Source organism: Sabethes cyaneus, chromosome 2 (genome assembly GCF_943734655.1).
Source record: "Sabethes cyaneus chromosome 2, idSabCyanKW18_F2, whole genome shotgun sequence".
Taxonomy (NCBI): Eukaryota; Metazoa; Arthropoda; class Insecta; order Diptera; family Culicidae; genus Sabethes; species Sabethes cyaneus.
In genome coordinates this window covers 205579152-205599820 of record NC_071354.1, presented here as the reverse complement: position 1 = coordinate 205599820, position 20669 = coordinate 205579152, and the positions used below count along the sequence as shown (strand labels likewise).

The 20669-nt window shown below is 40.5% G+C and overlaps 1 protein-coding gene across 2 annotated transcripts in view; it reads right to left on the bottom strand.

The window, feature by feature from the left end:
• Nucleotides 1-4: 4 nt before the first annotated feature.
• Nucleotides 5-20669, bottom strand: part of LOC128734126 (ribosomal protein S6 kinase alpha-5) — a 44495-nt gene continuing 23830 nt past the window's right edge. For both annotated transcript variants that reach the window (XM_053828150.1, XM_053828151.1), the window contains exons 3-8: nucleotides 9887-9955; nucleotides 9686-9819; nucleotides 5169-5369; nucleotides 4504-5107; nucleotides 4317-4432; nucleotides 5-4252 (exon numbers count right to left, since the gene is read on the bottom strand). In XM_053828150.1, coding sequence (XP_053684125.1) covers nucleotides 2246-4252; nucleotides 4317-4432; nucleotides 4504-5107; nucleotides 5169-5369; nucleotides 9686-9819; nucleotides 9887-9955 — 3131 coding nt within the window. In that variant the 3' untranslated portion in view covers nucleotides 5-2245. The remainder of the gene's footprint in view (nucleotides 4253-4316; nucleotides 4433-4503; nucleotides 5108-5168; nucleotides 5370-9685; nucleotides 9820-9886; nucleotides 9956-20669) is intronic.

Here is a 20669-nt window from a genome sequence, read left to right as displayed (position 1 = left end):
TCGATTTTTTATTTTCCATTGTTTATACTCTTGTCCTAAATTGCTACTTGTTGCTAGTTTCAATAATCGAAAACAGAGAAAAACATACGAGTGCATATTAAAACTAAGCAAGAATAAACAATTCCATTCAACTAAAACATTTGTTCAATTAATTTACTTTAGTTGCTACAGTAAACGATACTAGACTGATCTACACAAATTTCCTTAATGTTCCACTCCACAATGCCTACAGATACTTGGTTTCTTGATATATTTAAATTATATTTTTTTCTGCCTGGTGACCTACACCTCAATTCTTATATATGCTCGGCGGATTTAACTGTGGAATACGGCTAAAATGATTACACGATGATAATAGTCAGTGTATTTTTTTACTCAACGCTAATAGTACAAATCAATCGCTTTACCTCTTGACTACCTTAGCCTAGTACTTAGCACTAGTTTTGTCGCTTGTTGTCTGGTCACTTTACTCAATTGAACTAACTAGCTAATAATTTACCTTTACTCTCTAATATTTATGTATATATATATATAATATGTGAGTGGTATTACGAATGATTTTATGTTCAAGATTTATAAAGTTTATTGTTTTTTCAATATCGTTTAGCGTTTAACTCGCGCTAAACTAATTTCTACCAGTTTATTTTGTAGTGTTGATTATTCTTATACTAAACACTCCTATTTGTTATGAGATAAATCCGCCAAATCGGCTTCGCTACTATTTTACACGATCATTCCACTGTTACCCGTTGCGAAACAAACACACAAACATTCGATTTCGCTTTTTTTTGTTTTTGACATAATTTTTAGGACATTCCATCGCGCAATCTTGCATCAAAAATTCGCGTTACTTTTTCAGGTTAAATTGGTCACACGGCGCTAATGGAATACACAGTTTATTAGGTTGGCGTTTTCTTTGCACAATGGTTTTGTTCAAATGTTTATTGCATTAGAACATGACTTAATAAAAACCGTTAACTTTGTTGGTTTAATTAAAACGGTTAACGCACACGAAGGTCACCTGCTATTTGTTCACACTTGTTTTTCGACTTTTTTTTGTTTTGTTCAACTCCTAAGGTTCTCCTTGAGCTACGCTGCAAGCCACATTCCAGATCCTAGCGTAGCAACAATCACGAATCACAATGATTTGCTGTCGCTTTACGTTTGAACAAAATTTTTCTCTTTGTCTACTCGGTTGATATGGTTTAAGGCATATTCCTTTCGGAAGGCTATTTATTAATTGTTTTAATGAATGTGTTCCGTGCGACTCTCTTAAAACATCGTTAAAATTAGCGCATACGATGATATTTCATCGGTACCTATTACAATTTCTGTGTCGTTATAATTTTTCGACGCGACGTGAATTGGTAGTTTAAGGGTCAAGCAATCCAGAGTGATTCTTTGGATTTTAGAAGCAATTTTTATTCTCAAAACGATAATTCTATTCATGAAAATGAATTCACTATCTTCTTTCTGTCTGTTTTTCTATTCATTCGTTACCCCAATCTCTTTTGAGTAAGATCTACTTTTACTAAAAGATGAAGACTACTTTTAAAATCCAAAATTCAATAATGACTACTTGAACCTTAGTTGGAAGAAATAGGGGTTAGTACAAGAGATGGTTTACCAGAGATTATGCTTTTGATAAACAAATTGGTTGAATTAAAAAGAAAACAAAGTTTTAAACTATTCCAGTATCTTCCTGCCAGTAACTTGGTTCGCCTAAACTGGAATAGCAAAGTTTCAGAAAAACAGTCACTGTCAATTTGTGTTCCGCATTTCTAAAATAGAAACAAAATGAAATACTTCTTTCTATAACAGAACTAGGTATGTCGAAACGGACAACTCTGTACAATCAAGAAGATCAGAAAGGCGCTCACCGATTGTCATACATTCAAAAACATGCCATTCCACTTTACGTTCCTTTGCATTATTCTATTATACGTTGCTGCGAGGGGATAAAATTGGTGCATTGTTCACTAAACAATTTGGAATTTATCCTCTCTTGTTTGACTACGCGTGCACAGTGTGAATGTATGTATATTTTATATAACAAGTCTAATAAGTGCACTTAACGGCATAATTTTGTCTTGTTGATTTCTCTTTGCTTCAAGAGATGAGCATTCAAAAATTGAACGAAACAATAAAAGTCCATGTTTAATGCTACATAAATATGTATATAAAAATCAATAGAGTCCGAGAGAAGGTTGGACATTATAAAACGTTAGCTTATAAAACAGAATACCTAGTAAACATAGCTGACGGCCGGTCGCATCCGTTTGGGCCGCCGGTGCGAGCTATCCTCATCGATCCTTCGCTTCCGTACGTTTTCAACTGAACTGATGGCCAAACTTATACTGATTTCCGGAGGTTGTGGATGAAGCTGCTCGGATTCTTCAAACCCACAGAAATAGTAGATATCGTCCTGGTCGAATCCAATTTCGATTGTTTCGGCATCTATTGATGCGCGTAGACCGGCGACTAGGGATTCTTCCGAACAGGACGACATAAGATGAACGTATGAATCTTCACTTGACGTCACGTCCATTTCCTCCGAAGCATGGTTCTCTGCCTGTCGTATAACCGTAGGCTCATCGAGAACGAAAGGAACTGTAGTGCTACTGCTTTCACTACTGCACGAATCATTTCTTCGCAACTGATTCGAAGGTTCCAATTGCGCTTGCTTGGCCTCCTCCTCGTCGACTATATCCTCAACATCCTGCAGAATCTGATCGACTAAAAATTCATCTACTTCCCCATTTTGCTCTTCCTCCTCCTCCTCTTCCACCTCTTCTTCATCTTCCTCTTCCTGTTCCTCATTGGTAGCTTCGGTTTCGAGCTTTTCAACACGATTGTTATTACTCTCCGCGGCACTTTCCTGATTTATTTCGTTATTTTGCTTTTCCTCTTCCTCTTCCTCAAGGTCAACGTCCTGTTCAACGTGATCACTTTCCACGTCTTCATCTATGATGACGACTTCCGAATTGTTAGTGGATACACTAGCCGTCCGGTGGTTATGATCCGATATGGAACTACTCTTGCTGGATTTGCTGCGTCCAATACCACTGGAAGTACTTTCCTCCATCGAACTGCTATACTGGCTTTCGGTTGACTTCTTCGATTTGGTTCCATTCGAACGCCGCTGGTTGGTATTGTTCGGTCTACTAACCTCTCGGAGTCGGAAACCTTCCTCATGGGCTCGTTTAAATGCGTCGTACGTGTTTCGCACATTTTGCTCTAATCTTCGTAAACTCTGCTGTGGATAAACCAACTTTAGCTGTCTCCGCACACCGGCCGTTCGATTGAGATCAAGCCATTCGTGCACTAGGAGTTGTTCCATCGTTATCCGCCGATCCGGATCGACTGTCAGTAAACGCTTCACTAAGTCTTTGGCCTCTTCGCTTACACACACCCAAGCCGAGGACGCCAGATCGAACGAACCTCGACGAATCTTGTCCATAATGATTTCCATCTGCTTGGCGGATGATGCAAGATTCGCGTGACCGAAGAACTGCCGCGGCGTAAACGGAGCCTGTCCGCAAAGCATCGTGTACAATATCACTCCAAGAGACCACAAATCACTCGACTCTAGCGCATATGATCGACCCTCGAATACCTCCGGCGCGGAGTAACCGAACGTTCCTGCAGTGACACTCGGCGACGATAGCAAGCAATTGTTATTCTCTATACTTTTGGCAAAACCAAAATCTATCAGTTTTAGATGTTCGGAATTCGGTGCCTCAAAAAGCATATTCTCCGGTTTGAGATCACAGTGGGCAATGCCTTTGTGGTGCATGAAAGCAACCGCTTGCACCATCTGGCGAAAATAGTGCCGCGCTTGGCTTTCAGTAAAACTTTTGCTCTGGTTTATCCGATTTAACAACTCGTTTCCTTCCAGCAACTCGAGCACAATATACACGTGATGCGAGTCCTTTAGTGTTTCTACAAATCTGACCACATTTGCGTGGCCTTGGCAGGCTTTGAGGGCGTCCACTTCTTGTCGGGCGTAGGCAGCTGTTTCCGGATTGTTGAAGAGTATTTTTACGGCGTAGTATTTGCTAGTACTACTACAACTAGTATTGTTGCTATTGTGTCCATTATTGGTGCTGCCACTACTGCTACTACTACTGTTGAAACTATTACTAGTACTGGAAGAGGTGGATAAACGACGACACTTGAGGCAGGTTGAGAAAAGTCCATCGCCGATAGCTGGTTCGCTCGTGAGTTCATACTTTTTGTGAAACGGGGAACTCTGAAAAGCAAAAATGTGACAGGTTGCAAAACCAAATAATGATAAAATAATTCTAGGTACTCACCTTACTGACGAACCGCCGGATAGAAGTCTCGCTCGGTCGAGTATTTTTGTTCCTCATGTATTTGTTTCTATCGACGACTTTACCCGACAGTAAACTAGGTGAAACATACGAATAACCTGCCGTGGAAGAAAGAACATTTTTGTTAGATTTTTTACTGTTAGATGCTTCAGCTGAAAAAAAAACATACCTCTGAACAACCGCTCCGAATTGGGCGGCGCTGATGCTGGTGTGTCCACGGGTGTTTGTCGTGTGAATTCGTCACTAAAGTTGTTTGTATCCAGCTCGTCCTCGATCACCGGCTTGAACGGAGCAGCGACCTTTTTCTCTGCCAGCAGCCGCCAGTTGATCGACTTGAAAAACGTGTGCGATTTGAGCTCCGAAGCGTCTGCCGTCCCGCCACCTAATCGTCTGCGCGGATCTTTGACTAGCAGTTTACGGATAAAATCTTTCGCCTCACGAGAAAGGTGCTCCGGAATGATTGCTTCTGTGTTGGTAATTTTCTTTGAGATTTCGGTCTGAGTTGCCGGTTCATCCGAGCTGAATGGTGAACTGCCAGTCAGCAACTCAAAGGTAAGCACCCCGACTGACCACCAATCCACTGACGCATCGTGTCCGTTTTGGTTGGATTTCACGATTTCCGGTGCCATATACTCGATGGTACCACAGAAACTATGCGCTCGCTCATTCTCATACACCAGTTCCCTCGAGAGCCCAAAGTCGGTTAGCACGATGTGGCCATCAGCATCGATTAGAATGTTCTCGAGTTTTATGTCACGGTAGATTATTCCGAGCTGAAACAAAATACAATGCTGTACTGCATGTTATACCAATTTGCTATTAATGTTAACCCACTTTATGAAGCTGTTCCAGAGCCACGATAATCTCGGCGATGTAGATCCTCACCTCCTCCTCAGTAAAGTGCTCTTTATTATATAAATGGGTAAATAGTTCACCGCCGCTCACGTAATCCAGGATAATATGCAGTTTAGAATCTGTTTGAAAGGCATAGTGCATTGTCACCAAGAATGGTGATCGCTTTATCGATTCTAAAACCTGTACAAGAGAGAAAAAAACAATGTTAATATTTTTTTTATGCTTCCCTAAGTAGGCACAGCAAATTAATCAACAAATTCAGAGTTTGATATATCGGTTTGTTTAATATATATTTTTAAATTGATTGAAGAAAACTTTAAATGTCTATCAGTCCGCAAGTTTCCACTGTATCACTTTGGTAAATAGAAATCATTTTCTTTGACATCAAATAACAACATTCCTTTTTTTGGCAGCAATTGCCCCATATGCATGGAACCAGTGCTAGACCGGCAGAAATATTTAGCTTGCACGCATCTTTTTCATGCACCATGTATCGACCAATGGCTGACCGTGAAGGAGGTTTGTCCGGTCTGTAGAATGGATCAGACTGCATCGAACACAAGTTCTACAAATTTACCACAAGAATGGTTGCTTTATTTGGAGTCTATAATACATCCGGATGTTAGATCGCGTCAAGAGTCTGTGCGAGACCGTCGAAGACAAAGACGTGCGCAGCTTTACAGAAATAGAACTCGATCTCGTTCTCGGCGGAATTGAAAATGCAGCTAAACATATTTAATCAAAATTATAAATGAGGCTTTACTACAACTAAAATGAAATATTAATTACTATTTCTGAAAACAAAACTTCCCACCGGTTTTGAAAAATCTTACTAGAACATCATTTTATTAAATTGATATGACTGATACTTTAAGTTTCTATTTAATATCAACTGAAAATTAATCCGCTTCTGGTGTGTCTACAAAAGCTCGTGGTCTTAATTTGCGTCAAGTTCCAATGGACATGACAAAACCTCATTAAGCATCTCAGTTAGGGGAAGGGCGGTAAAGACGGACACCTTAAGGTTAAGACTCAATATCTACTCAAATATAACTGTATTGATCGCAATTTTCATACAAATTGAACCTTTAAGTCTCTGTCTAATATAGTTACAACGTGCGCTAGTCGTCGAATTATCAGAATTAAGAAAGATTAACATATTTATCATGTATTTAGGAAAGAATTGGTTTTGGGAAATCCCCCCTTTGAGCGAGGAAATAAAATAGTTCCCTTCAATATTTTAATTAGTGACTACTATAATTTCTGGCGAAGGGTCTCGGAAAATCATGAAATTTTGCACACAGGTATAGTTCTATGAACTTCTCCAAAGGACAAATTGGTAGTGCCCCGACGCGATGAGTTCTTTCGCCCCGTTATAGATAGAGAAAGCCTCCATCCATATAAAAATGGCTATCTGTAGAACCGATTATGCGCGACAGAATATTCGGAAGCATACTTGGAAGCAACACCCTAATGGTCGCTTCTCAGATCGATCACATCCTGGTTGATGACCGGTACTTTCTGGATGTCGCAGATGTTCCGGGGACCAAACATCGACTTGAACCTGGATCTAGATTTCGTAGTAAGCAAGATTTGCAAACTGTTGTCCAATGTATTCAAATCGAGACCAACGGGGGAGAGGTAGGACTGAACATTCGGCGAATATCAGTGTAAGGAGTTGCTGCAGACTACTCTCAGAAAACTGGTGCTCGTATTGGTGAACAAGTTTGGAGAGAACCTGAACAACCAGTGGAAACACATCCCCGATTCGATCGCTTCCAGTGAGTGGTTCAACGCAGAGTGCTAGTGTTTTATTGCGAGAAGATCGATTGATTGATCCAGCGCTCACATATTGACTTCACCACCGTAAGAAACGCCATCACTTGGTTCGCGTTTTGGCGGAGGCGGACAATTCTTTCGAGAGGCATGCCATGAGAAGCTTCTTTAAAACGATCAACGGAATCAGGAACCGGATCGTACCAACTCCTGTTATGTGCAACGGCTTAGAGGGAAACCTGATTACCGAAAGATCGGCTGTTTACAGGAACAGGATAACGATTAAGGTTATTGCCCAAGTAGCACACTTTAGGTCCATTTAGTTGAAGCAACCGGATTACGACTAAAATTAGTCATAATTCGGTTACCACAACTACTTTGTAACAACCGTGCTAGTAGGGTGGTCAAACTGAGAATTCATCGACTTTGGACGAGGCTAAAAAGCAGCTGGAGAGCCGTTAGCTGAAAAACGGCAAAGCAACTGGATAGGACGGCATCCCTCCCGAACTTTGGAATTTCGGGAGTGAAAGGCTGTATTGCGCAATCCATCAAGTTTAAGACTAAAGGTATGAACTGAGAAGGAGCTACCAACGAACTGGAACTAGAATGTCTCATATGCCTATTTACAAAAATAGCCATCGACTCGAATGCAGCAATCATTGTGGCATTACTCTCCTCAACTCTGCATACAAAATTCTCTGTTGCATCTTGTTTCATAGACTGCGGCTGTTGCAGGAAACCAAAACAAAGCCATGGGTATAATCGTCCTTAAGAATTTGACCCTTCTTTATCGACAGACTTTCCAGCCGGTTATTCGAGTACAGGACAACTACGGAGTTAGTGTAAAGATCCTATTGACTCAATAGCGGTACCATACGCTCCACCGGCCGATGGTAATTATTTTTATATGAGTGCTCTTTCTGGTGTGTGCATACGAATGGTTAGGCTGCAATGATCGAAACTAGATGTGAGATTATCTAATATAGGGTGTCGTGTACTGATAGTTTAATTGTCAAAACACTTGGGCGCAAACCGAGAGGGTGTGGGTTAGAGCTCCACTCAGTAATTGAACTACGTAATATATTTTTGGCCCCACATCGAAGTTTCGCAATATCATCCTGTCTACCATTCGTCCTTACCAAACGCTCCCCCACCTTTAATAAAAAAAACACAATACTGACAAACAAGGCGACGGCTCCTAAATTCGGCACTTCATTCCGCGCCTTAGACCGGGAGGTCGGAGTAACCAGCCAAATGGTGAAGAAATACCCGGTTAAAATGGACATTTCTATGCGGAAGCTTCAGTGGAAGCCGGCAGTGGATGAACAGCGGACAATCACCCAGAAAGAGTGGCTGAAGGTGCTGGTAAGAAAAAAACATTTTTCCGGTGAAGCGCGACGTCGTGGTTATAATGGATGACAACACCTTCTTAACGCAGGACGGCAACGACTAGCAGGGGACGTCTCCCACCCAGGAGCTAAGCGATGATGTCAAATATATCTTTCACACCAAGTTCTTGAAGGAAGTCCTTCTATGGCTGACAGTCAACGAGAGGGGAATATGTAACCCCTCGTGCTTTCCTACGAGGTTTGCGGTGAACGGGGGGATATACAGCAATACAGTATTATCTGCCGGAATTTGCCGCCTTCATCATAAAATATCACGCGAAGGAGGATGTGGCCAGACCTGGTCTTCAATAATTTCGTAATCAAAATGACCACAGCTGAAGAATATGCAGACATCTATCTTAGCCATGGCTGCCTTCCCGGCCGTCGAAGCATTTTTGTAGAAAACTTAATAAATATCTCTTTTTATTTTTTTTCCATGGTCATCCGCAATTGATCCATTTTTTGAATGCATGCGTTATGGCCATTTCCGAGAAATTACTCAAGTAACGTTTACCTATATCGTAATTTCGAGACATAATGGAAAAGACATGAGTATGGTAGTCAACATTCAAGATTTTACGAGCCACTGACATTTTCCAGCTCTGCTCCGGCTTTTCCAGGTCCGCAGCTCACCATGGCCACCCAATAGTTAGTGCTGCATATCCCAAACGGAAGTGGTCATTTGAGGACATGTCCGGAAAACATGTCAGAAAAGGTGTAAGGTTTCCAGATTTTGAATCTCCGTAAAAACTAGATCTTCCAGACTTTCAATCCTTCAACAAGTCGACTGGAAATTGCTTCTTCATAAATGTAAATGAATTTTCATACGAGAAAAAAAATTAGGTCATGAAAATTATCAGTTTTTGACATTCATTCCGATGAAACGGAACATCTCCGTTGTCTTCTGGCCACCACAATACTCCGAGTAGTTGCGGCTTTTTTCTGGCAGATTCATAATTCTTTTTGACACGACAACCGCCTTTATGCGGGCCGTCATTATCACAATTAACGTTTACCTAGGGTAATATACAAACTAGGTCAAGTCGGTATACTTTCCATAATCTTCATCAGCAATGGAGAAGATTGAATTTCGAGTACTTTTAAAATTGTCAGCAAAATTTATTCGTTTGGGGTAAATTGAAGAGATTGAAGATTGAAATGAGTTTTTTCTTACGGCATTCATGCTGAATGTACCAAATCTTGATAGTGAAATGTTCTTGACTAATCATTAACGAACGGAGATTGTTATATCTGTGCATCTGTTCTTTTTTCACCTAAGTGGTTTAGTAAATCATAAACCCAAATTTGCTTGTTAAGCTCAACAAAACCTACCTGTCGCTCGGTTTTCGTGTGCTCTGCTGTCTTTTTCTTTTGACATATCGTCGCCTTTTTCAGCACCTTCATCGCGTACAGCTTGTTGTGATCAACGCCGCCAAGCTTGCGCACCAAAAACACCTTGCCATATGCTGTAAGATAGCGAGAGAAAAAAAAACGTCGGGCATCGTCAAATAATTCAGATCGAAGTGCACTTACCACCAGTCCCAAGTACTTTAAGCAGTTTAAAGTCATCGATGGTAACCTTGTCCTCTTCGCAGAGTTTTACTGAAAGAAAAAAGAGAAGAAAAAAATCATTAGGAACATTTTATACAAAATCAGATTATAATCGAAAAAGTGGGATTAAGGTTTGGTTTACAATACATATTGAATATTTTCCAGTTCTATATTTTTTTCGATACGCAAAAACTAGAACATTGCAAAACAAATCCTTGTTAAGTAGGTATTAGTATCGCGAATCTATGTTCGTCAGCACCAATGAATACTAGAGAGAAATAAATCATTCATATTTTTTACAGATAACATTCCTATTCCAAACATTGCTTCGACACCCAAAGAAAATTTAGGTAAGTCGATCGTACAAATTTCGGGCGCATGTAAGGTCGCAGTACCAGAACTGGGCCATGGATTGCGGTCGTCATAAATATCATATCACGCAAGAAACAAAACCCCGGTTTATTCGTTTCGAGTTCCATACAGAACGTCGCGACACAATTAACACAAGTTAGTTGACCTACATTTCACCGTGCCCGCTAGTAGGCCGTCAAACACAGCACGAGCGCGCCGCTGGTTTCTGTTTATCTCTCTGTTTCTGTGCCTACGGTAGTGTCACGAAGGTACATAGGCGGCAGGCGGCTTGTAACATATGAATAAATTATAACTCACCCACCACCGCCACCAACTAAAGGCTCTAAGCCGAACGTCTTCTTTTTTTGCTAAATTCTTCTGCTTGGCGAAGCATGTTGCCAGCATAAACCCACCAAAGCGAAAACGCTCACAGAACATATGATTCTGATAAACACATACAACGGGACCTGTGCTAGTATTCTCTATCTCATGTTGTACCGAAGGTATTAGTGGGAGGCCTGTTTGAGATCGAGAAGGAAACCACTACTACCAGAGTCAATGAATTTCCTCATAGTGATTTGCCGGTTTGGCGGCCTTCGCCTGTGTGTGCTAGACGTTCATGTACATCCTGATGTATTGGAGCGCTGGGGGGTTTGGCGCCCGGTCTAAGGTGTAATCGTATTCGTAACATCAAGCATACAATGTCTACATTGACTAAGTTTTTTTTCGTACGGATCACGAGATGAAAACAGACTGGCTACAAGTATTGCCGTTTTATATAACTGCACTTTCTCACTGTGCATTCCACTACATGCTTGGTCGGTCGGTCGGTCGGCCGCCCAGCCAACCATCTATCAGACCCAATTGCCAGTAAAGAGGGATTCCCTAGCAATCCACTCACTTGACACCTGTGGAAGTAAAGCGCTTTTCCTCTCCATGGTATGCAATGCAATGCAATACAATGCCGTCGCAGGTCCGGCTAGTTTGCGTTTGTAGCTTTTTTCTCTATTTATTGGTAGCTTGAATGGCCTTACGAATAATAAATTGTACAATAAAAAATATGGGAAACTGTTAATGTGACTGCGACTATGTTTAAAGTGAAGCAAATCTAAAAAGTAAACCTTCCTCATGGGAGAAGGAAAGTTTTCTGAAGAACCAAACTTGAAAGAACTGGGAAAATGATATGCAAACTGTGATAAATAAAGGATTGGACATGTGGTACTTGAACCCACAACTTTTAATCTCCGGTCGAGCGCGTCATAGAATTACACCATCGGCTTGCTTATCGCCACGGTCTTTTATATCCAGCTTTCTTTTCGCTCTACCAAGTCCTAATATCCAACTCCCTGGTGCTAAACTGGCTGGTGGTTGTTATTGGATAGCGTACTCGACCGAGGATTGAAAATTACGGCTTCAAGGCAACTTTTTTTTGCAATCTACATATCATTTTTTTAGTTCATTCAATTTCCCTTCCAATTTATCCCTCGCATCAAAAAGTAAAAATAGCTTGACCGATACTACAGTCGATAAAAAATTAAAAAGTTAAAAAGAATAACTTTATATGGAATTTTCTGTCAGCGTAAAAAATTGTGCAGAGAACTTTTTGCATATACCTAAGACTGCTAAGAATTTTACTGGATTGTCGAGAAAATTTGCGAATGAAATATGTTTCATGGTAGCGAAGGTGATCCATGATTTCCGATAATAAAATCGGCCAATAAAATTTCTAAGGCATTGCTGCTTCATATGAATCAGCTGAACTTGGAAATTAAATAAAAAGAAAACTTATCCAATTTAATTCCACTATGTATATTTTAATTTTGACAGATACGTATTTCGCCTACGACTTGCAGGCTTCCTCAGTGTCTGTTTTCGAACAGGAAGCCTGCAACTCGTAGGCGAAATACGTATCTGTCAAGAATAAAACATAGTAGAATTAAATTGGATAAGTTTTCTTTTTATTTAATTTCCAGGTTTCGTATTCTACTAAGACGCTCCAAAAACTTCAGTCAGCTGAACTGGTAGACAAAAAAAATATATATCCTCAGCTCAGCATGGTTTTATGCCTCGAACTATGTTTCTCAAATAGTGAATAAGAAGCACGTTGGCAGCTTTTGACCGGACGAACCATGTTAGTATATTGTGCAGACTTTACGGCCTCTGTGTATCTCAACTACAGTTCTCAGGTAATTTTTCAAATAGACCTATGTGACAATGAGACATTCTCTTCGTGTCTCCTCTCTTCAGTTTTTTTACTGCGATACTAATGCATTTTAATACATCCGCTTTGCATGAATCAGTTTCCGGACTCTCTAGTTAGCTATATGTTTTGAAAAGTCTCTTTTCTATGCATTTATGTAGCCGTGAAAAGCAGAAGAGAGAAGACGCGAAGAGAATTGTCACATAGATCTATTTGAAAAATTACCCGAGAAATAGCGCAATGGCTGAGCCCGTACGTGCGAGGCAGGGTAATGCACGTGAAATTTCAATACCTCTGATGTCTCGCAAGGAAGCAATATGGGACTATTGCTGTTTTCACTGTTCTTCAACAGCTGATGATCTGCAACTGTTTCTGGCTAAAGTTTCAATGAGCGTCTTAGCGGAATATGAAAATTAAATGAAAAAAAACTAAATAGGTGAAACTCGTGTTTGTCGTGAATGAAATTAATAGTGGAATTTAATCGTGAAAAAGTGTTTCTTGCCGTTGAAAAGCTGGATGGCTGTCGCCGTCTGTAAGCTATACTCGATATGTTTGTCGACTGGTATAAACGAAACTGGTTAACGTTAGGTGTCGCAAACTGTGAGGTTAAGAGTTTTTATTAGGATCGTTAAATGTACAGGTTGGTGACAAAAATTTGAAGACCTTTGCTATTTTTTCTTGTGACCAGTCTTGCGGCATGCACACTAGTAAACAAGCACCGGAAAGAAACGCTAGAACAGTGAGAACATTTCTTGTTCTTCGTGTCGTACATCCTTCGGTATGCTAGAGAACTTGTCATCACTTGCTAGACTCTTTATTCGTATTCTTTTGGGTATACTCTTTTGCTGTTGCGCACGTAAGCACAACATACAGCATTCCTCCGAACAACGCGGTTTCAAATAAGAACGGCCCGATAAGGACGGCTTCGAGCAATTCCACTACAGCGGTTAGTTTTCTAAAAACGAGCTCTACTGCATCTATGCTTAGCAGATCCTAAAAGCGGTGATTAACCGAAAAATCGTGCAAAAATGAAATAGTTTTCAATACATAATTGCGAAGCCAGAACTACTTCAATAAATGCACTTTATTCTCTATCGCTTGTCCATATTATTCCAACTATAATTGTAAACCAAAAGCGGAGAATGCAAACCATTTCTATATGACATTTTGTGTGACTGATCATCGCACATAAGAGAATGTTTGCTTATTATATGTACGTATTCGGGCTTGTTTCGACTCTTACAAGAGATAGTCAGTTCTTAACCTTACACGATATTACGTACAACCACACGATATTATTGAAATTAATTCTTTCGATAGACGGTTTTAATATTTTCGGTTAACTAATCTCCGGAGTGATTCGTGATTAGGGCGCAACTAGCAAAATGTCAACAATGAGGAATATTGCGCTCTTTACTATCGCCTGTTTACAAAACGGTTTCCAAATAAACCTGTTACTTCATAACCTCACCTCGCCTGACAGGCCCCATTTGATTTGTACGGTCATCCAGGTGAGCGGAGTCCCCTAGGTGACTCTCAGAATCGCAAATGTGCTCTTACCCAAAAAATTTAGGTGAGGCAACTGTGAGAACTGTGAGGGCCCCAAATCTCGGCCGGGAGAGGCTGTTAGAGTCAATAGAATCGTAGCAACTAGTTATGCAATTATCCTGTACTCTAACAGCTGGCTGCGAAGTCTGTTGTATAAAAACAGAAAGTCATGTTTCGATAACGGAATGTAGCACCCAGGCTTTCCTTTTTTACTCCCAACGACTGTAAATAAATTATTATATATAGGGGAAACGCCTGGTACGGGAGGTCCACGCTTTCTTCCTTCTCCTTGATTTCAAGGAGTTTAATGGATATAGGTACATGCTGTGCAGTTGGTCTGGTCTGATTCAAGCAATTGTCATTTTTCCGGATGTTTTCAAGATTTGGCTGCATTAGTGTGAGATTAGATTAGATTAGATTACAAGAGATAAGCACTGTCAATACAGAGACAGTATGGAGCGATAGTATTAGTTAAGAGTCTGACATGTAAATGTCCCTAGTTTTAACCGCATGGTGAGCTTTATTCGTTTTAACTACAAGAACGATAGGACTGAACTGTGTACGGTGGATTATGTTATGGATCTTGTTGGCGTTATGCTCGACACCAAACTGACATTTGACCTACATCGCGAGTCGATAATTTCGAACTCAATGCGTCAACTCGGCTTCATTTCAAAAATTGGACGAAACTTTAATGATTGGGAACCATTGCGTCAATTGTGTCAAATTCTTGCATTGCGCTCAGGTTCGGCCGCTGCTAAAAAATTGTAGCATTGTATGGTGTCCTCAGCAATTCGCGTGGAACTTGCGCATCAAACGAGCACCAAGAAAATTCGTCCGGCTTGCTCTGCGACATGTACTTTGGCGTAATCCGGTAAGTTCGTCTGGACTCGCTAGATTCCCGACGAAAAACTCACCAGGCAGCATTCGTGGCTAAAATCATCATCGGCGAAATCGATTCCCTTAGACTTTTGCCTGTATTGGATTTTCATGCAAAATGGTTGCAATCGTAGAAAAATCGTTGAATAATGATATTTAGCCCATTTTTGACGTATTTTTTCCATATCAAACAAAGGGTCTCGATTTTGGCAACATGGGCAGCAACACGAATTGGTTTCCAAATTCGAAATCCTACTGTACATACAAAATTATGTTTTATTAACATTTATCGATGGTGGTTGAGAAGTACAAACCAGAAAATATTCAAGTATGCCATTTACTGAAAATAGTTAATACATATTCCGGCTTGTCAACAGGTTTTTCCGTCATTCAGCTATTACGCCATGCTATAGCAGACGGATAACATTTGTCTGCTCTCCTAGTGGCACAATCAGTGGCACTATTCCGGTCGGTTGAAAATTTCGGTTGAATCATCACGGTCGACTTTCCTGCTTCCACCAAATAATGCAGGACGGAAGCCAGCGGCAGCAGTAGTATATTATGTCATACCGAAAGTGCACCACCAGTAGACAATAAAAATTACGAAAAAAAAATCGGATGAAAGTAGCTAAATCAACGGCGCACCACAATTCCACCTTCGTCCGTCCGTATCGTAACAACGTAACGAATTTGAAGGTGGCGACCGAGTGCTACCAGAACCGGCACTGCTTTTTGCTATTCCTTTTTCAGCCATGTTTGTCATACATAGTTTCAAGGCGCAACCGGTAGAGTGAATACGATATACTTCGCTGCGCGAAAATGCTATTCGAATGCGGATAGTGTGGATATTTGTGAATTGGATTATCTGTGTTCCGATGCATTATGCGTATTTTATTTGGATCGTGATTTTTATAGGTTAAAATGCGTTTACAACTTACAAAGGTAAAATAGATGCTTAAGAACAAATGTTCCGATCATCCACAAAACAAAAAGACGAACGTTTTGAGTTACCGACCAAAGTAGCTCAAGGTTTTCGCAATATTGAGGAAACTCACAGAGTTGCTCATGCACTCAGCTATAGCACCTTATACGACCGCACACTTTTGCTAGAAACCAGTAATGTCCAAAAATGAGCAATTACCTTAGGGGAAACTGATGCTAGTGTAGTAGTAGTGCACAAAAAAAAAGTTCAAGTAATAATTGTTCACCTGGTAGAGTAATGCTTTTGGAACAGAAGTGATAAGTGCACAATGCAACGCCACAGACTACCATATGGATGGGTACGCTGAGGAAACTCATTTGATGATGTATGCACGTAGAAGGTGACTGTGTGCAAATAAATTAAAGAACAATGTGTATACATCAAATCTGCTACGATATAAAACTGTGCAAATGTAAACATTTTCTCACACAAATTATTTCGTTGGTGGTCTTATTTGTGCATGACAATTGCAACTGTGCGGTGTTGTCTTAGTATAATATCTTCTCTTAGTAACCCGCAGCTGGGTGGTGCATTTCATGGTACAGGAGCATATTTCTAGGTGGTTCATGTGATAAATTATCCAGTGAAAATAAGTGCACTGGAGGTTTTCTTGACTCTGTAGTTAGCTGGTCGAAGATGATAAAAAGAAGGGTTTCATAATTTTTTAGAGACAGTAGTTGACTCTCGGTCTAAATTATGTTTCATTTTTAAAATGTACAATAGACCAGCGTTTTATATAGGCAGTTGAAATTGTCCGGTTGATTTCCGTTTATTTCAAAATTACAAGTACCTACAAGTTAACGCACTTCAAAATTCAACAATTGAACTAAATGAAAAATGTAAGATGCATTATCGAAAAAAAAAAGACATGAAAATAGTATTTGCAGTCGAAAAGAATTAACCTATTGTCACAGAATGGTGAGATAAATAGAGGTTGCGGACACAAACGGGAAGCAGAAAGTGCTACAAGTGTGTGAGCCATGAGCTTCAGGCACTATTTGGAGAGATTACTATCGTACATCTGGCGAAAGTAGGGAGCCTACGGTAGTAAGCCACGGCCACGTAGCAAGGAAGCCGCCACACTAATCGACGAGTACGAAGTACAGCGCGCATAATCTATGCAGTTCGAAACACATGACCACAAGTACGTTTCTATACTGAGGGTTTAGCAGGCAGAGGATAATAGATAGATAGGCACTTTCAGTCGGGAGCTTACGGTAGGCAAAAGCCACGTCGCAAGGATGCCGAACGACTTTGCACTTGAAATCTGTTATCTTCAAGAACCCCAACGACACCAGGAATACAGAAGCCTAACGTACTAGGTTAACGCTGTCTTGCGAGTGTCAAGACACTCAACGAATTGGCGACGAGTTGCCCAGGAGCGAGTACTATGAATACAATGAAGACAAGTTCTTGATACAGCACAGGCCACCCCAGCTTTATAGTGCTAGAAAGATTTTATGAGGATTTACGGCAGCCCAAACAAATCGGCGTCAAAGAAAGATTTATCTATCGCACCGTAAAAACGTACAAATAAACTGGTAGGTATAAAATCAATCAAAGATATGTCAATACGAGATAGGGAGTGAATTAGCTGAAATCTTGGTACAATACTGGATTTCCGGATAAACTAACGCGATTGGTCAAGGCGACGATGGATCGAGTAATGTGTGTTGTACGAGTATCAGGGACAGTCTCGAGTCTCTTTGAATCTCAAAGAGGGTTACGGCAAGGTAATGGACTTTCATGTTTGCTGCTCAACATCGCTTTGGAGGGTGTGATAAGAAGAGCGGGGATAGACACGAGTGGCACGATATTCACGAAGTCCGTCCAGCTTCTTGGTTTCGCTGACGATGTTGACATCATTACACGTACCTTTGAGAGGATGGCAGACACGTACATCGGACTGAAAGCTGAAGCCAAACGAATTGGACTTGTCATTAATGTATCGAAAACAAAATACATGAAAGGAAGAGGTTCTAGAGAAGTGAATTCTGACCTCCCTCCCCGGATTTATTTAGACGATGTTGAAATCGAGGTGGTAGAAGAGTTCGTGTATCTGGGCTCACTGGTTACCGCAGACAACGACACCAGCAGAGAAATACAAAGACGCATTATGGCAGGGAATCGTGTCTACTTTGAACTCCGTAGGACGCTGCGATCGGACAAAATTCGCATGGACCATGCTCGTGGAGGACCAACGCGCCCTTAGTGTTTTCTAACAGAAAGTGTTGCGCACCATCTACTGCGGAGTGCAGATGGAAGACGGAACGTGGAGGAGGCCAACGAACCATGAATTGCATCAGCTGCTAAGGGAACCACCCATCGCTCACACCGCAAAAATCGGTCGCCTGCGATGGACTGGGCACGTCGCGAGGATGTCGGACGACAGTCCGGTTAAAAAAGTTCTCAATAACGATCTGACTGGAACGAGACGGCGGGGCGCGCAGCGAGCAAGATCGATGAAGTCGAAGGCGACCTGCGGATCCCACGCAGGCTACGTGGCTGGCGAATTGCGGCCATGGATCGAGTGGAATGGAGACGACTTCTTCGTACAGCAGAGGAAACCACGGCCTGGAGCTAATTAAGTAAGTAAGTTGTACAATACTGGCGATTAAATATTGCCAAAAATTTGAATGTGTCTTGAGGGAAAACCGAAAATGGCTCAAAGATGGCTGAATAAATGGCTACCGTTCGATGCATGTACACTGAAGTCGCTTTTTACGCGGTTTTTACGCGACTATTTTTACGCGGTTTTCGGAATTTACGCGGTTTTCGGAATTTACGCGGGACGTATCCTGCGCGTAAAAAGCGACTTGAGTGTATTGTTTTTGTGCCTTAAAATGTATATGTATTGGCATAGCACGTAATCAGTGCTCCCAGTGCTGTTAGAATTTTCTAAATCTTGTCATTCCATTTATCGACCCGGTATATTTCAACAAACAGTCAGCAAAACATAATTGCTAATGGAAAATAAATTCAACGGATCATATAGATCATTACGTGTTCATAAAACGTATAATCTGGAATTGGTTAATAGATATTTGGTTGCGCACATATTTCGTTGCATATTTCGTTTCGTGCGCTTTCTGAAAAAACAGCACTACGGTCTCAAAGTTTCGCCACATCAATGAGCCTTTAAAGAGTTTTTTGGTTTTACCTCATTGATAAGCTTAGTGAATGTAAATAAACTAACAGCTAACCAGCAATCAAAAACTCACCTTCAATGCAAACGGATTAATTAGCCATCCTATTAAATGCATAGGATCAATAGGATTGCTGCTGCAAATCTTAGATCAATCGGAATGTCTTGATAAAGAAAATAAACCATATTTCGGGATGTTCGTAGTCGGTGCGGTTGGCTGCGGATCAGCTGTGTTTATGTTTGCAAGCTCTGCCTTTTTGACATATGTTACCAAGACTAATGCAACACTCAAATAAACGTTTAGGTTTTTAACGAACACATGAGATGTACAGTACAGTGTGTGTCGCTTTAACACAATAACGTTAGCCACTTTCGGTGTCTCCTTATCGTCGATCACGAATATCATTATATATGATTTGAAGCTCAAAGCATACAGAAAGTAGCGAGTTCACAATCTGAAACCATTTTTTTCGAATGAAGAAATGTTTTCGTTACCAGATACTTTACTGGTATTTACGAAGATAAGTTCAAGATAGTTTTAAAATGTGAGAGTGACCACTTAGGGTACAATTTCATGGAATGTCGAACTACCGCAACTTGTCATCGAAGCGGGAGTTAAAATCAACACAAATTCATTTGCTAGTTTATTGCTATAAAATAAATCTCAGATGCAATAAGCCATAAAATTCTTCATCTTCTCACAAAAAACCCGATTTAATTCACCTGTTGGTGAAAGGAACCTTTGTTATACCATCTCATTTGTCATTTGAGTTAGAATTCGACACGCCTTCGGAACGCAACTTTTTGATAACACTATGATAGTTATCATCAATACATATGCATGTCTATGTAATATACTGATAAATTTGTATAATATTCAAAAGCTATCAAAAAATGTCTTTCTTTTATTTGTATAATTTGTTATTTGGAGTTAATAGCGTTGTGACATTCTGGGGTTTGGTTTAAGTGAGCAACTGTCCGTTTTCCTGGATGTATTCGGAACGTTCCTAGAATGTGTCCAGCTGTGGCCAATGTAACCCTGGACACTTTATATGTCAACAAATGAGCTACTTTTGCAATTTTGAGTACTTAAAGAGGTCATATGTTGTACTTTAGCTGAATTCAGAAACTGAAGCGGGACCCTCACTGGAAAATCGAAAAATTCTGCATTTTCAGAAGACTTTTATCTTTAGAAATGTTGAGCTCGTAGTATTTTTCGGTACGTGGTCTCGTTGTGAATTTACAGTAAAACTGTTGAATCACTTGAAGGGAAGTCCAGTGTTGTACAATAGTTTAAACGCGCTCTCCTCGAAATCATATGTTTTCAGCATCTGTGCGTGTATCGCAGTATCTTAGAGGATCGATTTGAGTGAATTTTTTTTGACGTGTAAAAATTACTTATCTAAATAAATTGTAACGTAACCGCTTTTCGATATCTCAACTTTTTTAATTTTCGCAGCATTTTTAAAAAAATCGTTACACTTCGCAACCAGTAAGAAATAGATAGTGACTATGTACAGCAAAGTTGCTTATTTTATTGTGTTCTACAACTTTTGTGGAGACACTGTACTTTTTTGGACGCATTTAAAAAAACAAAAATTTGTATCACCCTAATAGGTAGATTTACGGTCACCATAATAGTGCAAAAAGTTGCGCCAGA